Below are 20,150 nucleotides of genomic sequence, written 5' to 3' on the forward strand. Positions count from 1 at the left end.
AAAGCTGGCTTCCAGACAAATAGGGTCATGTCCTTTCCTAATCGGGTAGTTGGACTGCGATGAGACCATCATTCACTTGAAGTCACCAAGGGCTTTCTTACTGCAAAAGTCAGGCTCTCTGGTTCCCAGGGTCTAAATTCTGTCAGAGAGCCTGCCCACTGTCACTGCCTCAGATCCCTTTCAAAATGTGAGATGTCCCAAACCAAACCCAAGTGTGTTGTCACTCACCTTTCTCTATCCAGTCAGTGCCTTTCATCCTGAGCTCACTGTGATCCACGTACTTCAATAAGAGCCCTAAATGTAGGATAAAGTCAGTGAGTCTGTGGTCTGGCTCTGGCTCTAAGCAGTTGGCAGAACTGGCCTTTTGATAATTAGATTCTAAAACTTTGACTTCCAAGTGCCTGAAAGTTACCTAAAGACAACAGCCCCTTTCTTCAAAAAAAGTATTTTTGAAGTTATCTTCATAACGAATGAGGATACTCAACAACATAGTTTGGGAGAATATAGGGTAACGTGACTGTAGAAATGAAAAGATCATTTATACCTACAAATAAGACTGCTGCTCTTCTGATAGGAAGCTTTGCATTCTTGGAGAACATCAATGTTTGGGCTACGAGGTTAACTTTCCCCTTGCATTTTTTTCCCTAAGTGGGGAAAAAAGTAAGAGTAGAAAGGAGTGAAACGCACGACTATTTTTGTCAGCCTCACTATAGTTTCCGGAGTCAGGGACTATGTCAGACATCGGACACATACAGCATAGTGCTTGAAATAGTGATTGTGGTTGCTTAGCGCCACAATAACAAGCCCCTAGACAAAGTTAAATCCTCTGAATACACCTTGCTCACAGCCACTCATGCCACATACTGTGCCCGTGATGCCTCTAAGTCCATCTCCACCTCTCTAAGTCTTCTCTGTCTTGAGCTCTGCCTCCCTATCAGCTCTTCCCCCATCACCCTTGCCTTCCTGACCTTACTCTGCTCTGAGCATTTCTGCAGGTACTCCTCTCTTGGCACATATCATTTTCCACCTTGAGTTTCCACTTAACTTCCCACAGAAGTTTTATCCCCCTTCCTAGCTAGCAAGCTCCCTTGGGAAGTTTGTATCCTTGGCATGTTTCTGGGTTCCCCATGGCCTGTTGCACATTGGATGTGTTGTGCCTACTGGCTGAATAAATGTGCCTCTCAGTGGGTCTGCTACAGGGATAGGCAGCTTGGGATAGGAGGAGGGCAATCAGAATCTATTCCTATAGATCTTACGATGGTACATGGATAATCTATAATCGGAATTTCTGCTGTAAATATTGTTATCACTGCCTCAGATGTAAGTTTGCCTACAGGTCAGAGAGATCATCCCCAGTGGAAAGCCTGACACTGTGAGGCTTCCTAGCCCTGTAACTCTGATCGGAGGAGCCGCCACTGGGTCCTAAATAAGTTACACAAATGGAAGATCCCTGTGGGAATAGTCAGTCCTAGGGTCTTCATAGTAGGATCCCAGCAGTTCTAGAATCAGATGTCCAGAAAACCATGGATAGGCCCCCTGAAACTGCCCTGGCTCAAGCCTTCCCCTGAGATTGGCCCCAGTAGCCTTAGTTAAGTCTGGGAGGGGAAAGGATGCCATCTGGGTCCTAGCAGAGTCAGTGGCATGCTGCTAAGCATGCTGCATGGCCCATAATAGCCTAGCAAGCCTTGCTTGGGGCTCCCTAAACATGTTCTAATGGAGGGTAAAATAATCCACTACACCCAAGAAAAGGATTAGAGATCACTGTAAAGGCAATACATAACTCCATTTCAATTCACTCCATAAGCAGTTTTTTGAGCATGTACCATCAGCCCTATACCCTATATAAGCCTCTGACCCAGGTTAATGGGGCTCCCAAGAATTCAAAAGAGAGTCTTTCTGATGAGAAAGGGTGGTAATAGAAAGTGCATCTGTGACTCAGTTGGGAGGAAACTGTAGAAAAATAGGTTCCCAAAGCAAGACGGTTCATGGATAACAGCTGCTGATGTGAAAGGGGATGGGAAATATTTCCTTTATGTCGTGTTCCTCCCTTAAAAACTACATCAGAAAAAATAAGTACGCTAGCATATGAAAGAGCTAACAAAGCCATTATTGCTCACGTACAAAGAACTTGCAGACTTTTCCAACTTTGCCACACCTGATGTACCAGGGATCTTTGCAGTACACTTCTTGGGGCAGCTTCCACTTCAGGAACTGGGCACATATAGTTAGGACCTGCCTGCTTTCCTGTGGAAAGGATTATCAGAGATCAGCATTTTTCAAATATTTCTTTTTTTAGCTGACCTAACTTTTCTTCAAATAAAACTGATACTGAAGTCCAATACGAAAAGCTGATAAACTCAGAATTATCCTGGCTAAAGCGAGGGCAGGGATGGAAAGGCACCAGAGTCCTGTCCTCCTTCAGTTTCCCCAGTCAGTTCCTATAGGGGACTCGTAAAGCCTGCAGAATTGTGGGGAGGATGGAGAAGCCACTGGTCTAGGGCAACAGTGAGAGCTGTCAGGTGTAATACCCAGAGCAGGGATTTGGGCAGGAATTCCCACTCCCCCACTCCTAGACCTAGGGCTCCTCCACCCACGTGCTGCTCCTGTGATATTCTCCTGTCACTTTATACAGGGAAGTATAGCTTCTCTTCTCCCAGACCTTGTGGAATCTCTGACTTGGAACGACTTCTGGAAGGCACTGATCCCTTCCTGATCCAGATGCTTGAGCAGAATTTAGCAAGTAGGCTTCTTCTCTATTCACTGCTCTCAGAATGCTTCCCATGTACCACACACCACCTCAGATGAGTATCCAAGCAAGTATTTTGTCCCACGTCCACTAGATTTGGACCACTCTTTTGGAGACTGATAGGAATACAAGTTAGTTCAGCTACTCTGTTTATTTGTAAATATCTAGGAGAGTTAAAGATGCCCAGATATTCTACTTCTGAGTTTATTCCCTCAAGAAACTCTCACACAGGTATGCAAAGAAATACATAAAAGAATGCTCATTGCAGCATCGTAGTAATGAAAAACTGGAGGCGATGTAGATGTCCGAGCATAGGAGCACGGGAGAAGTGTGAGGGTATCCTCAAGATGGAGGATTCTCTACGGCAGGAAGAATAAATGAGCGGGAGCCCCACATGCAGGCAAGTCTTATAATGCTAAATATGCAAAAAAGAGCAAGTTGCTGACAGATTTACAAATGATACAACATACGAAGTGTTTTCCTACATATAAAGTTTTAAAACGTGAAAACATATTACCACAGAAGTTGGTAACAATACAGTTCAGGATGATAGTTCTTGAGGGAATTCATTTGGGGATAGGTGTGTGATTTATTCCTATTTTATTTCTTACAGTGGGTGGTAGATATATGGGTATTTATTATGTTCTCTGTGTTAGTGACTCCCAACCTGTTTAATGTTGGATTCCACCTCTCTAGCCTTGAAGACAAGGCTAGGGATCATTCAAGGTTTGAAAGAAAATAAGCCCAGAGCCTCGGCTGCTCTATGCCTTGCCTGACTGCCAAGGGCTGACAGGGGTGGGGGTGGGGTGGGATGGGTATCAACGCATCCACATATCTATGACCCCTACAGGACATACTTCTCCATCACTCGGTTGGGAAGCTCTACTCCATACTTTATTGGGGTCTGAAATATTTCATATTTCTGTTTATGAGGCCATAACACTTCCCCCGTGTCAAGACACCAGGGCCCACTATAATCTTAAATCTTGTTTCTGATTCCGCTTTCATTTCTGTAATGGGGAGCATAAATAAGGGCAAGTTCAGCATTTTTCCAGAATCCTTGTGCACCTCTCTGGTTTGCTGTAATTGGTCGTCATAGTTAGCACCTTGGGATGGATAGGCTCCTGAGGTATGGGAAAGTACTAAAGATGATGACATCCCACCCACAACTCTATGACAGAAACTTGCGGAAGATAAAGGAGATGCAGAGCCTTCTTTAGCTTGTCAGAGGAGCTACTGTTTCTGACTTAGCCTGAACACAAGTCTATTTGTCCAAGGGCCATGAGGCAGTTCTTAAAGAAAAGAAAGGTAATGGGATATTGTTATTGTCATCAACAAAAAGTTTGTTGAATTGGGCATGGTATTTAGGCCTCTGTGCTAGGCTAAATATTGGGGTGGGGTAACAACAAGGTATATTTATTGTTCTTACCCACAAAGGGCCATAATTTCCTATACAGAAATAAGGAGTAAGATTTTTTCCCATAATTCACTTAGGCAAAATAATCGAAAGGTAGTCTGTGCTAGAGGAAATGCTGAATAAAGATGGCACCACAAAGTCCCTGCCCTCAAAGCTACAAAAGCTTATTTGCATATTTGGCTCTGGATTGGAAGTTGTTCAGGGCCGAAAGAAGTTTGACAGAGGTGTTACCTCAGCTACTGCATCATTTTCATCTTGAGAATACAGAAGTAGTGGGACCAAGCTGTCCAGGACTTGATTCTCTATACCCTTCTTATCTGTGTATTTCACAGACTTTATGGAGGCTCCAAAGAGGGTCATGGAGAAACGATGAACATCAGGTCTCACCTATAAAGTATTCAAAGGGAAGCGACTCATCGAAAAGTGTTCACGCTTAACTTGCAAGGACTAGGTCAGTTGAAAACCCAGTCCTAACATGAGGCTGTGTAGCTGTAGGTAGCTGAGGGCAAGAAGCCAACTATAGGTAAAGTTAGCAAGACCTGCTGCTTTGTACTACTGGTTGTTCTCTCACTCTGCATATGAGAAATGTAGTCAGCACAGTTTGTGCCTGATACTAGTATTAACTACTCACACAATCTGTTTTGCCGAAATTCAAAAACCCAACCTTGCATATTTGACTCTTCCAAGGACATGGTTCATTGTGCTCCATGCATTTCTTTTTTGAAAAATCTTTTGGGATTTGGGATGGGGACATATGTATAGTCCACCACCTTGACCCATCCTGATTGTTCCTTGAAAGACATCTTTTCTTATACAAACTCCTTCCCCACCCCATGATCAGGGTAAGTCTCTACATCTCTGTAGAGACTCTCCTTGGCAAGTCTCTACAACTCTGTTTTTTGTTTTTGTTTTTGTTTTTTAATCTGAGAAAACAGTAACACCAGTCCTGCTAACATCACAGGTTACCTGGAAGGATCCCAATTTCTATTTGCTGTTATGCCAATTACCCTCCCCTAGGAAAGTCTCTCCTCTCTCATTGTCTTACATCACCAAATAGGGAGAACAGGGTCTTCATCATGGCAGTCAGGGTAGTGAAATCCATTGTCTCGACGAGTTGCAGGAGAATCTGGATGGCCAACAAAACAATCTTCTCGTCGGTTTCACATAAGAGGTCTAAGATGCACGGCAACAGGCTCTTGATGCCTTCCCTCTGTGTGTCCAAAGGGAGTGCACCATCACCTCTCCTGATAGCACTTCATCTGTTACCAAAGTAGGGCTCCCCAGCTTAACTCAGTACCTGGTGCTTGTTGAATTTTTGGTAGGGCTGGCTGGTTAAGAATAGAGGAGTAAAGAGGGCATGACTGCCCTCTCAGTATTGGCAGGGCTGATAGAGAATGGAGCAGAGCTGTTGTAAGTTGCCTCATAGGGAAAAAATGGAACCAAGAGGGAGATGGTCCAATAACAGAGACTTAGGATTAATGTAAGGAATTGCTTATAGAGAGAGAAAGTGGAATGGCTAGCTCAACTCATAGTGAGTTCTCCAACATGGAATGTATCCAGAGCAGAAAGATTCCTTGCTGGAATTCAAGCAGAAATTGACTGAGGACCTTTAAGGTCCTTCCCATTCTGAACTGGGATTCTGTTCTTCTGAAACTCCCAAAATGAAGCAATCTCAGAGTTTCAAAGTGTAAGACATACATGTAAAAAGTATTAACAAGTAACATGCTAACATCTGTCATTCTTGTGTCAGACATACACACATATTTAAATATTTAAAAGAAATGGAACTCCAATGACAAAGTCGAAGGCCCGGAATTAATTTTCCTTTCTGACCCAGGCCTAGTTTCTAGCTAGCCCTGCAGAAAATGAGCTCTCTTTCAACATGAATGTCAGTGATCTTTGTTTAGATGATACACATCTTGGGATAGATACCATGGCATATCCAATTTATTCCTTAGAGCAACATGGTTCAAGACATAAAAGGACACCTGAATGTCACCCAGGCTGTGATGATAGTGAGGGTACCTCCTTACACAAATTGTAGGTTTCAAATTTTATGAATATATGTGACTTGGACTTTTTATTTAGTTCTTATAATTTCATGAAATACTTTATAATCAGTACTTACATATTTCCTAGGCATAAAATTTAAATGGTTCAAAGGGATGCATTCCCACTCGATCCTATTCCCAGCTACCCAATTTCCTTCTCAGCTGTTACCAGTTTCTTGGGTGTCTTTCCAGGGTATGTTTGATTTGTGACTTATAAATCAGTACTCTCAGGGCCCCTCCTACCATCTCCTGGTGTCTGGTAAGATAGTGCAGTCCCTTTAGGGCAAGAGTTTTGAAGACATTATTTCCATGATGTAGCCAGTCTTTCAAGCGGGCAATAGAGTATATGCTGGGCAGTCTCCTAGCCACTGGACTCTGGAGAAGCTGAAAGAATCCAGAAATAAGCCAAAGGATTTACCTTTTTAAAAAATTTTTTTTAATGTTTATTTATTTTTGAGAGAGAAAGACAGTGTGAGCAGAGGAGGGGCAGAGAGAGAGGGAGACACAGAATCCGACACAGACTCCAGACTCTGAGCTGTCAGCACAGAGCCTGACGTGGGGTTTGAACTCACAAACTGTGAGATCATTACCTGAGCCAAAGTCAGACGCTTAACAGACAGATCCATCCAGGCACCCCTGTAGAAGTTACCTTTAAGCCCTTTTTCAGGAGGGGAACCACTTTCCCACCAACTCCAAAATACACATTTTCCTTTGAAACCTGTACTATATTACAGGGTGATGCTTACACTGTAGGTACATAAGACAAGAAGTATTTCAGTAGGCTTGAACCTGAAACTATTTCTATCCCATGTCTGTTATGGATCCCAGCCTGCCATGAAGTTGGATGGGGCCCAGGAAGGCAGGCAGTGCTGCTTTACAGGCTTCCTGAATTCAGCTTCTAACGAATCTTACCTCCACGAAAAATCCTGCAGATGTGAGTTTATGTTTATCATTCCCTCGGTTAAGAAGAGGGACCAACAAGTACATGATCTTATTTGCAAAGAGGTGATTTCTTTCCAGCAATGCACTGCAAAACATAACACCCAATAGGACACCTCTTAGAAATGCTCCTATTCTTGGGGTGCCTGGCTGGTTCAGTCAGTGGAGAGTATGACTCTTGATCTTAAGTTTTAAGTTTGAGCCCCATGGAGGGCATAGAGATTACTCAAAATTAAAGTCCAAAAAAAAAAAAAGGGGGGGTGGAAATAAATGCTCCTATCCAGATTGCATTATTCCCAGGGCTAGGGGTCCTCTGACGATTTTGCCCAGCTTCAGGTGCACAGGAGGGTATAGCACTGTCAGGACCTCTAAAATATTTGCCTGGCATAGTGGGTATTTCCCTAACCTGTGATGTTATCCAGCTTAGGTTTCTGTTTTAACTAAAAGGGAGAAAAGTACCTAAATCAATGCTGATTTAGAGCAGGTGTACATGGCAAGGAAGCCTTACTTGGCAAGGAGAGATATTCCCTGAAGATGGCCATCTTTTCCTTCCAAGAGGGTCCATCCTTTATTCTTTTCCATGATGTTGAATTCCTGCCAGCACAATGTTCTGAGAAGGAGAGTCTTTGTAGCCTGTATGGCGAAGCTAAATCAAACAAAACCAGTACACGTGAATAGAACAGGTCCCTCCAACTAATCAGCACATGATCACCCTGCTCTCACTGAGGAGGGTCATGCACTGATAGCTGCTGGACAGTAATTCTCTTCTTTCCAGATTTCCCCAAAGACTCTTAATGCTCTAACAACTTGAAAAGCCCTTCACACAAATTTTTAGCGTAAAGAAATCTAACTAAATTTTGTATCCCTGGGAGTTTGAAAAGAAATCTATGATAAAACAAATGATATGGGATGCTAAACCCATACCCACTGCTTTTTTCCAAAGCTTTATTTAGGGGTGCCTGGGTGGCTCAGTCAGTTAAGCATCCGACTCTTGGTTTCAGCTCAGGTCACGATTCTCTCTCTCTGTCTCTCTCTGCCCCTCCCCCACTTGCTCTCTCTCTCTCTCTCTCTCTCTCTCTCAAAAATAAATAAACTTAAAAAAATTAAAGCTTTATTTAGATAGAATTTACCCCCTCCATAAATTTACCCACACTGCTTTTTATTTTTATTTTTATATTTTTGGGGAGAGAGAGAGAGAGAGCGAGAGCACACAAGTGGGGAAGGGGGGCAGAGGGAGAAAGAGAATCCCAAGCAGGCTCCATGCTCAGCATGAGCCCAACACAGGGGCTCGATCCCATGACATTGGGATCATGACCTGAGGTGAAATCAAGAGTTGGATGCTCAACCAACTGAGCCACCTCCAGTGCCCTTACCCACACTGCTTTTTAAACTACCCCCATTACTGGAATGCCTGGCTGGCTCCATCAGTAGAGCATGCAACTCTTGATCTCCAGGTTGTAAGTTTGAGCCTCACTTTGGGTGGAGAGATTACTTTAAAAAATAAACTACCCTTACTACTTACTGAACTTGTATGCTGGACATAACACCAGAGAATCCTAAAACTAGAGGGTCTTTAGAGAGTACTGAGCCTGACCTAATTTACCGATAGGGAAACCAAGGCACAGAACAACAGAAAGATTTGCCCAGGGTACATAGCTAATTAAATGAATGAGAATTAGAACTCAGTTCTCCTGACTTTTAGTCAGGTGTTCTTAATAATCCACATTATAGCACTTCGTCTGAAAGAAAGTCATGGGCCACAGTGACACTAATGAATTTATACTGAGTTTACCTTGGCACCAATAAAACCAGACAACCAACCAGTGAGAGCCCAGAATAATTCCTGGGCATTTCATCTTGACGTCTCATGATAGTGGACTGTAAACTCTCCCACGATTGGGACCACATCTTGGCTATCCTTGTGTCTACCACAGTGCTGAGAGCTTAGTGTTAGTTAAGGTCAATGATATCACAAAAGGCAGTACCACAAAGGGGTGACCTGTGAAGACATCTCCTGTTCTGTGTACAGACCGCTTGGGATGGCGACATCAGACATGGTAAGGCCAATGCTGTGGTGTATCTGGATAAGCAGTGTCATGAGAAGCTGAGGGAAGAGTCGGAATGTAGCTGCTCGGAGCCTGTTTCCCACAAACACCTCATAAAGGGCGTCTGTTGCCTGTGGTAGAAAAGACACACCAGAGGGCTGAACACCTGTTAGCACTATCCCTTACTTGCTTTATCTGTGCTTGTGCCAGAACATGCTTTCTGGCTTTACTATCCCATAGGCAGAACAGTAGTGGTAAACGGTGCAGGGACATGAAAGTGAGGGGGAAAAGGAATAGGAGTACAATAGTTACTAAAAGTTACCCAAGAGTGAGGGGAGTCTAAAATCCAGAACCATAAAGGAAACTATTAACATATTTGACCACATACAAATATAAAGCCATGGCAAAATTTGTAGTAAACAAAGTTAGATTACAAATAACCTAGAGAAATCATTTGCACTGATGTGATGTTTTTAATATATAAAGTCCTTTTTTGTATCAGTAAGAAAAAAAAGGTAAAGGCTTGCTACTCAAAGTATGGGCCACACACCAGCAGCACTGGCATCGCCTGGGACCCAGTTAGAAATGGAGAAGCTCAAGCCCCACCCCAGACCTGCTGCATCAGAACCTACATTTCAGTAAGATCCCTAGCTGATTGTGGTTTGTGTGCATATTTTTATTTTTAAAAAATTTTTTAATGTTTATTTATTTTTGAAAGAGAGAGACAGAGAGAGACAGAGCATGAGTGGGGGAGGGGCAGAGAGAGAGAAGACACAGAATCTGAAACAGGCTCCAGGCTCTGAGCTGTCAGCACAGAGCCCAACGTGAGGCTCGAACTTGGGACCTGCAGGTCGATCATGACCTGCAAAGTCAGATGCTTAACCAACTGAGCCACCCAGGTGCCCTGGTTTGCATGCATATTAAATATGAGAAGCACTGGTACATAGAACATGAGCAGACAAGTCACAAAATATAAATGGCTACTTCACTCTCACCAATAACAAGATTGTAATTAAAATACTCCTTTTTTACCTATCAGCTAGGCAACAATAAAAAGGCTAGGAATGCTCAGTGTGGTAAGGGTGTGGGTAAATGGGCATTCTCACATATGACTGGTAGAAGGGCAATGTTTTAGAGGACCATCTGGGAATTCTCAAAAGTTTAAATCAGCCCACCCCTTGACCTAGAAATTCCCCTACAATGGCCTTTATCCTAAGAAAATAATTGGATATGTATAACAGACTTCATGTGTGTGTGATTAAATTTATTATAGCACTGTTCTAATGGCAAAAGTTTGAAAATTGTCAAAATGTTCACTAATAGGAAACTTGGAAATGAAATAAATGGTTCTGTGCCATATTAAATGTTATCTATTTTTAAAAAGGTAATAAAAATGAATGAATTACTAGGCAGCCATGAAAAGAATAACAGGCTTATGTTTTGACATGGAAAGTAGTTCATATACTGTTAAATAAAAAAAGCAGATCATCAAACAGTACATGTAATTTGATCCTATTAATATATACATACAATTTTATAGACTAACATGATAAAAAATGTACCTTTGTCTGCCCTAACTCCTAAAACTACACTAAGTTAACATTACAGGAGTTTTTAAAAAGGTATAAATCCACAAAAACAAAGAGAATAGGAGAGAAGACTATGGCAGATTAAAGACGTCAGAATAATTTTGGAAGCTAAAAAATACATGTATGATAATAACTTAGGTCAGAGAGAGCTGAACCATAAGCTGGTAGGAAAGAAAGTAAAAAGTATATAGTGATAGTGGGGAAGGCTGTGTGTAGGAGTCAGAGAGTATATAGAAACTTTGTACTTTCTACTCAATTTTGTTGTAAACCTAAAACTTCTCTTTAAAAAGTATTACTTAAAAGAAAAAATGGGGGAAAGTATACCAAATACAAAAAAAAATTATATATGTATAAATACTTCTAGAAAGTTCATTTTTAGGGAGATGATACAGCTAGGCTAAGAATGGTCTTTAGGTTTTTAAAAGATTTAAAAAAAAATCCAAAGAATATATGATAGAGACTATATGTGACCTGAAAACCTAAAATATTTACCTTCTGGTCCTTTACAGAAAGAGTTTGCTGACTTCTGCTCAAGGAGGACCTTTTCTGTTATTTATACTCTTCGGTATTATTTGACATTTTTTTTCACAAGTGTGTATTACTCTTTTACTATGATGGTACATATTTTTTAAAGGATAAAGGAACATTTAACCATACTGATTAAACTAAACTTCATTATACCATATTGATTCCTTCATTCTCCCAAGCCCCCTCCATGTCAATCCCTTGGCAGAGACATTGTAGATTTATAAATGGATGACAGACGCAAACTTCTGAGAGTGATGAAAAGGGATACTACAGATGGGGTGTTGGGCCAGTCATCCCAAGAGGGGGAGCGTATGGTGTTGAAGTTGGAAGGGCAAAGTTCAGTGGCTTACAGCAACAGCCATATAGGCCATCTTCTCGTGGGTGGGTGCATTATGGCATTTCTGCAACTTCCTCAGGAGTCTCCACAGAATCCAGGTGGTGCTGGGCAGTTTTACATCCAGAGTTCTCCACAATTCAGCCAGATGCCTGGAAATCCCAAAGAACAAGGGGGTTCAGGAGAATGGCTTATCCTAGGCCCACCATGACCATGACCTTCCTAAAATCTGGAATCCAATCTGTAAGTGATTTTCCTCTCTGCTCAGGTTTTCAGGCTATCAAAAGACTTACTCTCTGATTTCATAACAGTAAGTCCCAAGGTTTTATAATCTCAAATTCCCATGCCTCAGCATGGACTTCAAGACAAACTGGTCCTAATTGATCTTTTCAGATCCCTGTCACATATCTGCGCTCTAGCTACCCCAGACCATTCATCTTTACCAAACAATGGACTTTGACAACTCTACACTTCTGCTTATTGCCTGTCCTTGAACTGGAAGGCCCTTTCCCAAACGCTTCCCTGCCTGACAAAATCCTTCAAGGTCCAGCTCCATTGTCATCTCCTCTGTGAAACTTTTGCTGCTTCTTTACCATGTCTCTCATGAGAGTTCTCATAACACTTTCACAATTTCTTCTGTATAGAGGTTGCCTTGATCTTACATGTACTATTTTCAGTTCTTTGTATGTGTCCATCTGTTCCCTCTGAAGGCAGGGGTTATATTTGGCTTTTCTTCTATGAACCCCTCAGGGTCTAGCACAATGCCAGGCTTACAGAAGGAATTCAAAGATATATTTATTCAATCCAGTCTATGGTCCTCAAGTTTTGGACAAGTCCAAGCTGAGAAATAAAGCTTTGATTCTCCTTAGAAGAAGTCTCTTCTTTTATTTACTTATTTTAAAATTTTTACTACTGGACTTTTTATTTTTATTTTTTTTAAGTTTATTTATTTCTTTTGAGAAAGAGAGAGAGAGAGAGCAGAAGGGACAAAGAAAGAGGGAGAGAATCCCAAGCAGGTTCCACACTGTCAGCTCAGAGCCTGAAGTGGGGCTCAAACTCATGAAATGCGAGATCATGACCTGAACCCAAACCAAGAGTCAGATACTTGAGCCACCCAGGAGCCCCTGGACTTTTTTTTTAAGTTTACTTATTTATTTTGAGGGAGGAGGAGGGACAGAGAGAGAGAGAATCCAAGCAGGCTCCAAGCTATTAGCACAGAGCCTGACTCAGGGCTTGAACTCACAAACTGTGAGATCATGACCTTAGCTGAAACCAGGAGTCAGATGCTCAAATGACTGAGCCACCCAGGTGCCCCAGAAGAGATCTCCTCTTCTTTTTTTCTTTTTTTTTTAAATGTTTATTTATTTTTGACAGAGAGAGAGAGACATACACACACACACACACACACACACACACACACACACACACACAGCATGAGTGGGGGAGGGGCAGAGAGAGAGACACAGAATTCGAAGCAGGCTCCAGGCTCTGAGCTGTCAGCACAGAACCTGACACGGGGTTCGAACTCACAGACCGTGAGATTATGACCTGAGCCGAAGTTGGACGCTCAACCAACTGAGCCACTGAGGTGCCCCTCTTTTTTTGTTTTTTGTTTTAATTTTATTTATTAATTTCAAGAGAGACAGTGAGAGCAAGTGGGGGAGGGGCAGAGAGAGAGAGGGAGAGAGAGAACCCCAAACAGGCTCAGCACTGCCATCACAGCCCGATGCGGGGCTTGAACTCATGAAACGTGAGACCGTGACCTGAGCCGAAACCAAGTGTCGGATGCTTAACCAACTGGGCCACCCAGGCGCCCCAGGTCTCTTCTCGAAGAAAGATAGTGTGTAGGAACTTTTCTTCTTCTATAATTGACTCAAAGGTAGGGCCTGACATTTATATAAACACTGTAGAAGAGCATTGTCAGGGGAACATTGGGAGTTACTCCTGGTTTTAACTCATTCTCTTATTTCCAGAATCTACTTAGGTATCTTTGTGTGCTACAGCAAGTATGGTCTTCCAACTGTTTATATCAGAATCACTCTAAAAATTGAGAGGCTTAAAGACTATTCCAACATTTCACTCCCTGATAATTTCACTCCTCTGATAATTCTCATCCATGAATAAAACAAATTGAGAAGGTCCTAAAGGACTCCTAAAGGGAAGGCCATAAAGGCAACATGAAATACTGAAAAGGCTCCTAGCTGGGGCAACAGATTGTAGAAAATGAACATTCGTTCTTGGGATGAAATTAAGAAATTCCTATATTTACCTATCCTTTTTTTTTTTTTTCCTTCTTTGAATTCCCTAGGAAGTAAATGAAGTAATTTGAGAAGCTATTTATTGTGAAAGAAGTGTTTCAAAAATGCTTTTGGTCTGTACATTTGTAAGTGCTGGGAATGCATCTGAATTAGGAAAACACATACATTAGCCTATAAGCCAATGGTTCACAAATTTTAGTGTGAAAAATACATCTGGAGAGTTTGTTAAAAATACGGTTTCCCCTCCAGTAATACTGATTCAGTGGTTTTTGTTTGCATCATCCCTTTGGGGGTATGCATTCATCAAGCTGTTTCATACCTTCCTTGTGTTTAGTTTTGCTATTCCTCCTGTCCAGAATGCCTTTTCCACTGCCCTGTCCCACCTTCTACTTGGCTAATTTACACTAAACACTTAGCTTGTGGCTGCCCTTCTTTTAAAACTCCCTCCCCAATCCTTCATCTAATTAAATCACCTCCTACAGGAGCTTCCACAGAACTCTTTTATTTTGCTTTGGAGTCCTCTGTTATTTGTCTAGGTCTGCTATCAGACTGTGTGCTGCTCCAGGACAGGGCTTGTGTCCTATTCCTTATTTCTACAGGCCCAACAGCACCTTGGACATAGTAGTTGCTTTGCACAGACTCCTAAGAACAATCACCCCAGTTAAACCAACTCTTGTTCCAAGAGCTAGAACAATAAAATTATGCTAAAATTACACTTTAAAATGATTAAGTATATTTAATATTTTGTATGAAATCATAAGTTTCATATAAGAATCTATATTTAATATTTTGTATGAAATCATAAGTTTCATATAAGCTGAAGCAAGCAGTAAAGGTTTAAAAACAATGGATTATGGAAATATACAAAATAATATTTTTTAAAAAATTGTATGAACTCTTTTTTTTTTTTTTTTTGCATGCGTAAACATCCTCCTTTATTCGACTTAGTGGTAAACTGTCTTAAGTTCAGCTTACAGAAAACATCAGCACTGCACCAAGACATTGTGAGAATCATTCATTGGAAGTGGTTTTCAAACAGTTTAAAGCTAAGAAATCTTGGGGCGCCTAGGTGGCTCAGTCGGTTGGGTGTCCGGCTTCGGCTCGGGTCATGATCTTGCGGTTCGTGGGTTCGGGCCCCGCACTGGGCTCTGTGCTGCCAGCTCAGAGCCTGGAGCCTGCTTCGGATTCTGTGTCCCCCTCTCTCTTCGCCCCACCCCTGCTTGTGCTCTGTCTTTCTCTGTTGTTCAGAAATAAATAAACATTTTAAAAATTAAAAAAAAAAAGCTAAGAAATCTTTTTTTCAAATATAATAATTACCCAGAATCACAATATATAAAGCAGACAAAAAGAGATGCTGCTCTTGTCTGGCTGGCTCAGTTGGTAGAGCATGAAACTCTTGATCTTGGGGTGGTGAGTTTAAGCCCCACCCTGGGCACAGAGCTTACATTAAAAAAAAAAAAAAAAAGATGCTGCTCTGATAAAGGAAGTGGGGGCCTAGAACCTTCTCATAATGCTTCATTATCTTCCCCATAAGGATCTCCTGGAACTTTCAGGGTGCCTCCAACTCTGAAAGCCACAATTGTATGTAAAAAAGCATCTTGTTTTTTTCTCTATGTGATTTATTCCTATTTATGGATATATTCATATTTTCTTTTTTATGTATGTATGTTTTGGCTAAATCTTTCTCAAGTGCATTACAGATAATCATGATATTCACCCCTAAATAACTTCAGCTTATATCTTCAGCTTCGATCTCCTAAGAATAAGAACATTTTTCTGTATAACCACATTATCATTTCACACCTAAGAAAATTACATTAATTCAGTAATCTATTACAGAGTTTATACTTAAATTTCCTCAAAATTTTCTTTGAAGTTTATGTTTTCATCCAGGATCCAATCAAGTTCATGTATTACATTTGGCTTTATCTCTTTGGTGCCTTTTTATCTAGAACAGTGACCCCAGCACATTTTTCTTTCATGACATTAACTTGTTTGAAGAGTTTAGTCCAGCTATCTTATACAGTGTTCTTCATTCTGGATTTGTTGGATTGTTTCTTTATGTTTATGCGTTATATTCTGACTTATATTGTCGGTTATCTGTCTATATCTTATCTTTTCTACAAGAATATCATTAGATTTTTGAGGGCAGACATGTTCTACAATACCAGGGGCTGTGTCACACACTCCAATTTCATTTAGAGGCTCTACTAGGTTCTGTTACCTGTCATATGGTACTGGATGACACAGAAGGTGGCTGATCACTATATCTGTGTACTTGGGCCTGGAGATAAACAAACTCACAGTATTTATGATTTGTTGGCGGACTCTAGGCTGGCTGATTATGGATAGCCGGGCACAGATCACTCCCATAATTTCTGGCACCTGAAGAAGGAAAAGAAATCACTAAGACCTTGATCCTATGGGACAATGATGGTTACTGAGGATATTGTGGCTATTTCTGAAAGATTCAGGGGGTGACAAGAATGTTTAGTATTTAAAAACTACCTACAATAGATCTTTATGTATGTATATGTATATAAAAATATTTAGAAGAACTTACATACAAAGATATTAATAATGTGACTTTGAATGATGGGATATTGATTTTTTTGCTTACATATTTTTCTAGTTTCTCCTCAATGACTATGTATTGATTTTATAATAAACCAAACTAGTAAAAGTCTTACAAGGAAGTTGGGATTTTTTTCTGCTCTGACTCTGACAATGCCAGAGGAGTCTCTACTTGCCTTTCACCCAGAGATGTCTACCATCTCTGGAAACCGGAGCCACTGGATTTTGGTGCAATTTTTCTTCTTGGCCTTCTCTGCCCACCCATAGACTCATGGCTTCAAGTCTCTGTGGAAATGTCAGCTTCTCAGAAAGGCAGTCCTCAGCACTCTCATATAAAATGGCTTTCATTATCACCAGTTGCCAGAGCTGCTTTTAAGCTGGCACGTGATGCAATTCTGGCCAATGAAACACGGGAAAAAAAATCTCCTGGAGGCTTTTGGGAAACACTTTCCTCCCTGATTAAAGGGACAAAAGGAAGGCAGTATCTTTCTTGTTTGCTGGATACAGTCTTATCTGCACATAAAGTCTGAAACTGCTGTGACCACCTTATGACTATGTGAACAGGCAAAGTGGCAGATGGAAAAGCCCCTGGCTCTTTGATAACACTGTCGACTGGCTGAGCCAGTCCTAGAAAATACTTCACTTCCAGGCTTCTTATTGTACGAGCAGACAAACCCTTTAAACTTCAGCTGTGTGCAAGCCACTCAGAGTTAGTCTTTTTTACAGCTGAAAGCGCCCAGTTGATGCAAGGGCCCATCTCACCATGTTCTCACCACGTTGTTCTTTTTGTATCTTTGCTATTTTAATAGGTTAAAAGTCGGTTTTCATCATTTTAAAATTAACATTTATTGTTGTCAAAGTGTAACATGTACACAATTTAAAAAGTCTGGTGCTATTTCAAGGCTCTCTCCTGCCTGTTCCCCAGGTCTGCTCTCCAGAGACTACTACTTTAGCCCTTTTATCCCTTTCAGTTGTCCTCCCATATTTCTAAATGATATAATTACAGTGTTATTTCTTGATGTGTCAACTATAGACACATTTAAATAAAATCTCTTGATTTTAAGCTAAGTTGGTCTCCTTTGATGATTGCTCATGGCTTGCTTTTCAAAAATTTGGCACCTTGAATTGACCTGGATGAGGATCTAAGTAGAAGTTACCATTCTCATAAGTGCTAATGATGTCTTCCCTCAAAACTATTCTATTCTGGAAAACATGGAGCACATCTTGGATTTTAAAACTATCCGTCCCTAGTTGCATACAAGTGACTGTTTTTATTTTTTTATTTTTTATTTATTTTTAAAAAAAAAAATTTTTTTTTTAATGTTTATTTATTTTTGAGACAGAGAGAGACAGAGCATGAACAGGGCAGGGGCAGAGAGAGAGGGAGACACAGAATCCGAAGCAGGCTCCAGGCTCTGAGCTGTCAGCACAGAGCCCGACGCGGGGCTCGAACTCACGGACCGTGAGATCATGACCTGAGCCGAAGTCAGACGCTTAACCGACCAAGCCACCCAGGCGCCCCACAAGTGACTGTTTTTATTACATGCTTGTTGAAGGGGAGTCCGCTGAACAATGGACCCTGGGCCAACAGTAGTTACTCTCCATTGAACAGGAGTAGCAGAAGAGACCTTAGTAACTGCAAGACGGGAGAGCATTTGCCAATATTTCAAACCCAGGAAACGACCACTGAGCTTTTTACCTTCTCAAATCGGGACTCTGCATTTTTCACCAATGTTATTAGCAATTCTCCTGCTGATTTTTGGGTGCAGGGATGTTTCAGATTTTTCAGGCCATCCAATATAGTCATTACAAACTGGCAGAGCTCGTTTGAATTGAGAAACACTTCAAAGACCTAAAATGATTTAGAGAAAATGAACTTCCAGGAAACTTAGTACAATAGAAAGAACCCTGAATAAGAAATATGATGTTAATTTTGTTGGGTTAATTAGAGAGGCATACAAATATGGACAAGGCTGTTTATTTCGGTCTTGTTTACAAAAGTGAAAAACTGGAAGCAAGCGCAAATGTCCACTGCTAGGGTCTGTGCATGGCCTTTTACAGTTCTGATTTTTAGAAAGAGGTTTTATTACCAAGATCCTCATAAAGAATCACCTTTTATAGGAACAGAACTAAAATAAAGGCCTTAGTGCTATACAGCTCACAGGGTCCCAGACATAGCTAAAATACCTTGGCTGGTGACGATATAGTCAAAGAATGTTTCGTTCTGTTTCTCATTGTGCTTGGTGGTGTATAAAGCCCTTCACATGATTATGATACGTGTAATCCACTAGGCACTTACTATATGACAGGCACGAAGCAAAGGGTTTTCCATACAATATCTCCTTTAACACTTACAACCCAATTTTTACAGATTCCCTGTACAGATGAAACGGATGCACAGGGAATTTAAATTACCTGACACCTTAGACCCTACCTGAGTAAATCTGTAGGTTTTCTTTTTTCCCCATCTGCTAACATAGTGCCTGGTACCTATATTTGTTGAATGATGAATACATACATTAATTAAAAAATGTATAGCTTGTTGGGTCAACTACACTCTCTAGCAGCTCCTTTTTGTGACAAGAATCTACATTTGCAAGAGGCTGGCCAAGGTTAGAAGAGCAATCAATGAGAGCAAAGCCTGTCTGAAGAGATATCCAAACAGTGATACTGGCCCCACTGACAGGCTGACCTAAACCATTAAACTAACGGGGCCAGCTATATAACAGTCACAACCATGGTGCCTCGTTTCCAAACTATGGAATGATTAGAGAGGAAATTCTGCAGGCAATCTTGTATGTTTAGTTTTTTCTTCTTTTTTTAATGTTTATTTATTTTTGAGGCGGGGAGGGGCAGAAGGAGAAGGGGATAGAGGATCTGAAGCAGGCTCGTGCTGACAGCAGAGAGCCTAATGCCACGGGGGGCTCGAACCCAGGAGCCATGAGATCATGGCCCGAGCCTAAATCAAGAGTTGGACACTTAACTGACAGCCATCCATGTACCCCTTGTATGTTTAGTTTTATAAGAAATTAGAACTCTTCCCCAAGTGGCTTTACCTACCATTTTATATTCTCATAACAAAATGTATGAGACTTCTGGTATTTCCCATCCTCTCCCACGTGTCCAGTTATCTGTCTTTACATCTGCAGCCATTCTGATTACCTGGGCAATTTTGAAGGGACAACTGTAGAACTGCTTAATACTGTAGAGTTCTAGGAGTTCTTGACACTTTTTCATTGCTCTCCTCAAGCTTGGGTGATTTTTCTTGTCATGAGTGACATCTGAGAAGAAAACATGGAATATTAATATTTTCTGGCTTATGTCTTTCTTATTGAGTTTGCAAGTCTGGTCGATCCCCAGGCTGAAGTGAATCCAAAGATCTCACTCTTCTTATCTTTTCCACTTGGATAAGAGCACCTGGAGGAAGGACCGTGTGTTAATCTGAAGGCTGATTTTTCCCCCTCTGTGGTCAGACAATATATTAAAAGGGCTTAAAGAAAAAGAAAAGAGCTTTTCTGAGAACAGAGCTTTTGAGTGATTTGAGAGTATAACTGAGACACACTAAACCATTCCCCCATTGGTGAGGACTTTTGAGGGGTCTTCTTATGAAGCTTAGGTCCCCATAAAAAATTGCACACTTTCACGATATCTGATAACTCCAATATCAGA

The 20,150-nt window shown here is 41.2% G+C and overlaps 2 protein-coding genes across 4 annotated transcripts in view; one reads left to right on the forward strand and one right to left on the reverse strand.

Moving 5' to 3' along the window:
• Positions 1-20,150, forward strand: part of MANBAL (mannosidase beta like) — a 298,459-nt gene that overhangs the window by 122,747 nt on the left and 155,562 nt on the right. The window lies entirely within an intron of this gene.
• MROH8 (maestro heat like repeat family member 8) overlaps positions 1-20,150 on the reverse strand; it is a 60,104-nt gene that overhangs the window by 7,619 nt on the left and 32,335 nt on the right. For 2 of the 3 annotated variants that reach the window (XM_058685533.1, XM_058685534.1), the window contains 13 exons: positions 19,644-19,762; positions 18,181-18,333; positions 16,132-16,292; positions 11,666-11,801; positions 9,139-9,329; positions 7,662-7,799; positions 7,127-7,241; positions 6,458-6,598; positions 5,209-5,373; positions 4,395-4,550; positions 2,122-2,244; positions 545-644; positions 229-294 (listed from right to left, as the gene is read on the reverse strand). In XM_058685533.1, coding sequence (XP_058541516.1) covers positions 229-294; positions 545-644; positions 2,122-2,244; positions 4,395-4,550; positions 5,209-5,373; positions 6,458-6,598; positions 7,127-7,241; positions 7,662-7,799; positions 9,139-9,329; positions 11,666-11,801; positions 16,132-16,292; positions 18,181-18,333; positions 19,644-19,762 — 1,764 coding nt within the window. The remainder of the gene's footprint in view (positions 1-228; positions 295-544; positions 645-2,121; positions 2,245-4,394; positions 4,551-5,208; positions 5,374-6,457; positions 6,599-7,126; positions 7,242-7,661; positions 7,800-9,138; positions 9,330-11,665; positions 11,802-16,131; positions 16,293-18,180; positions 18,334-19,643; positions 19,763-20,150) is intronic. The other variant, XR_009248976.1, reaches the window with a different exon arrangement.

The sequence above is a fragment of the Neofelis nebulosa genome, chromosome 9, assembly GCF_028018385.1.
Source record: "Neofelis nebulosa isolate mNeoNeb1 chromosome 9, mNeoNeb1.pri, whole genome shotgun sequence".
Classification (NCBI taxonomy): Eukaryota; Metazoa; Chordata; class Mammalia; order Carnivora; family Felidae; genus Neofelis; species Neofelis nebulosa.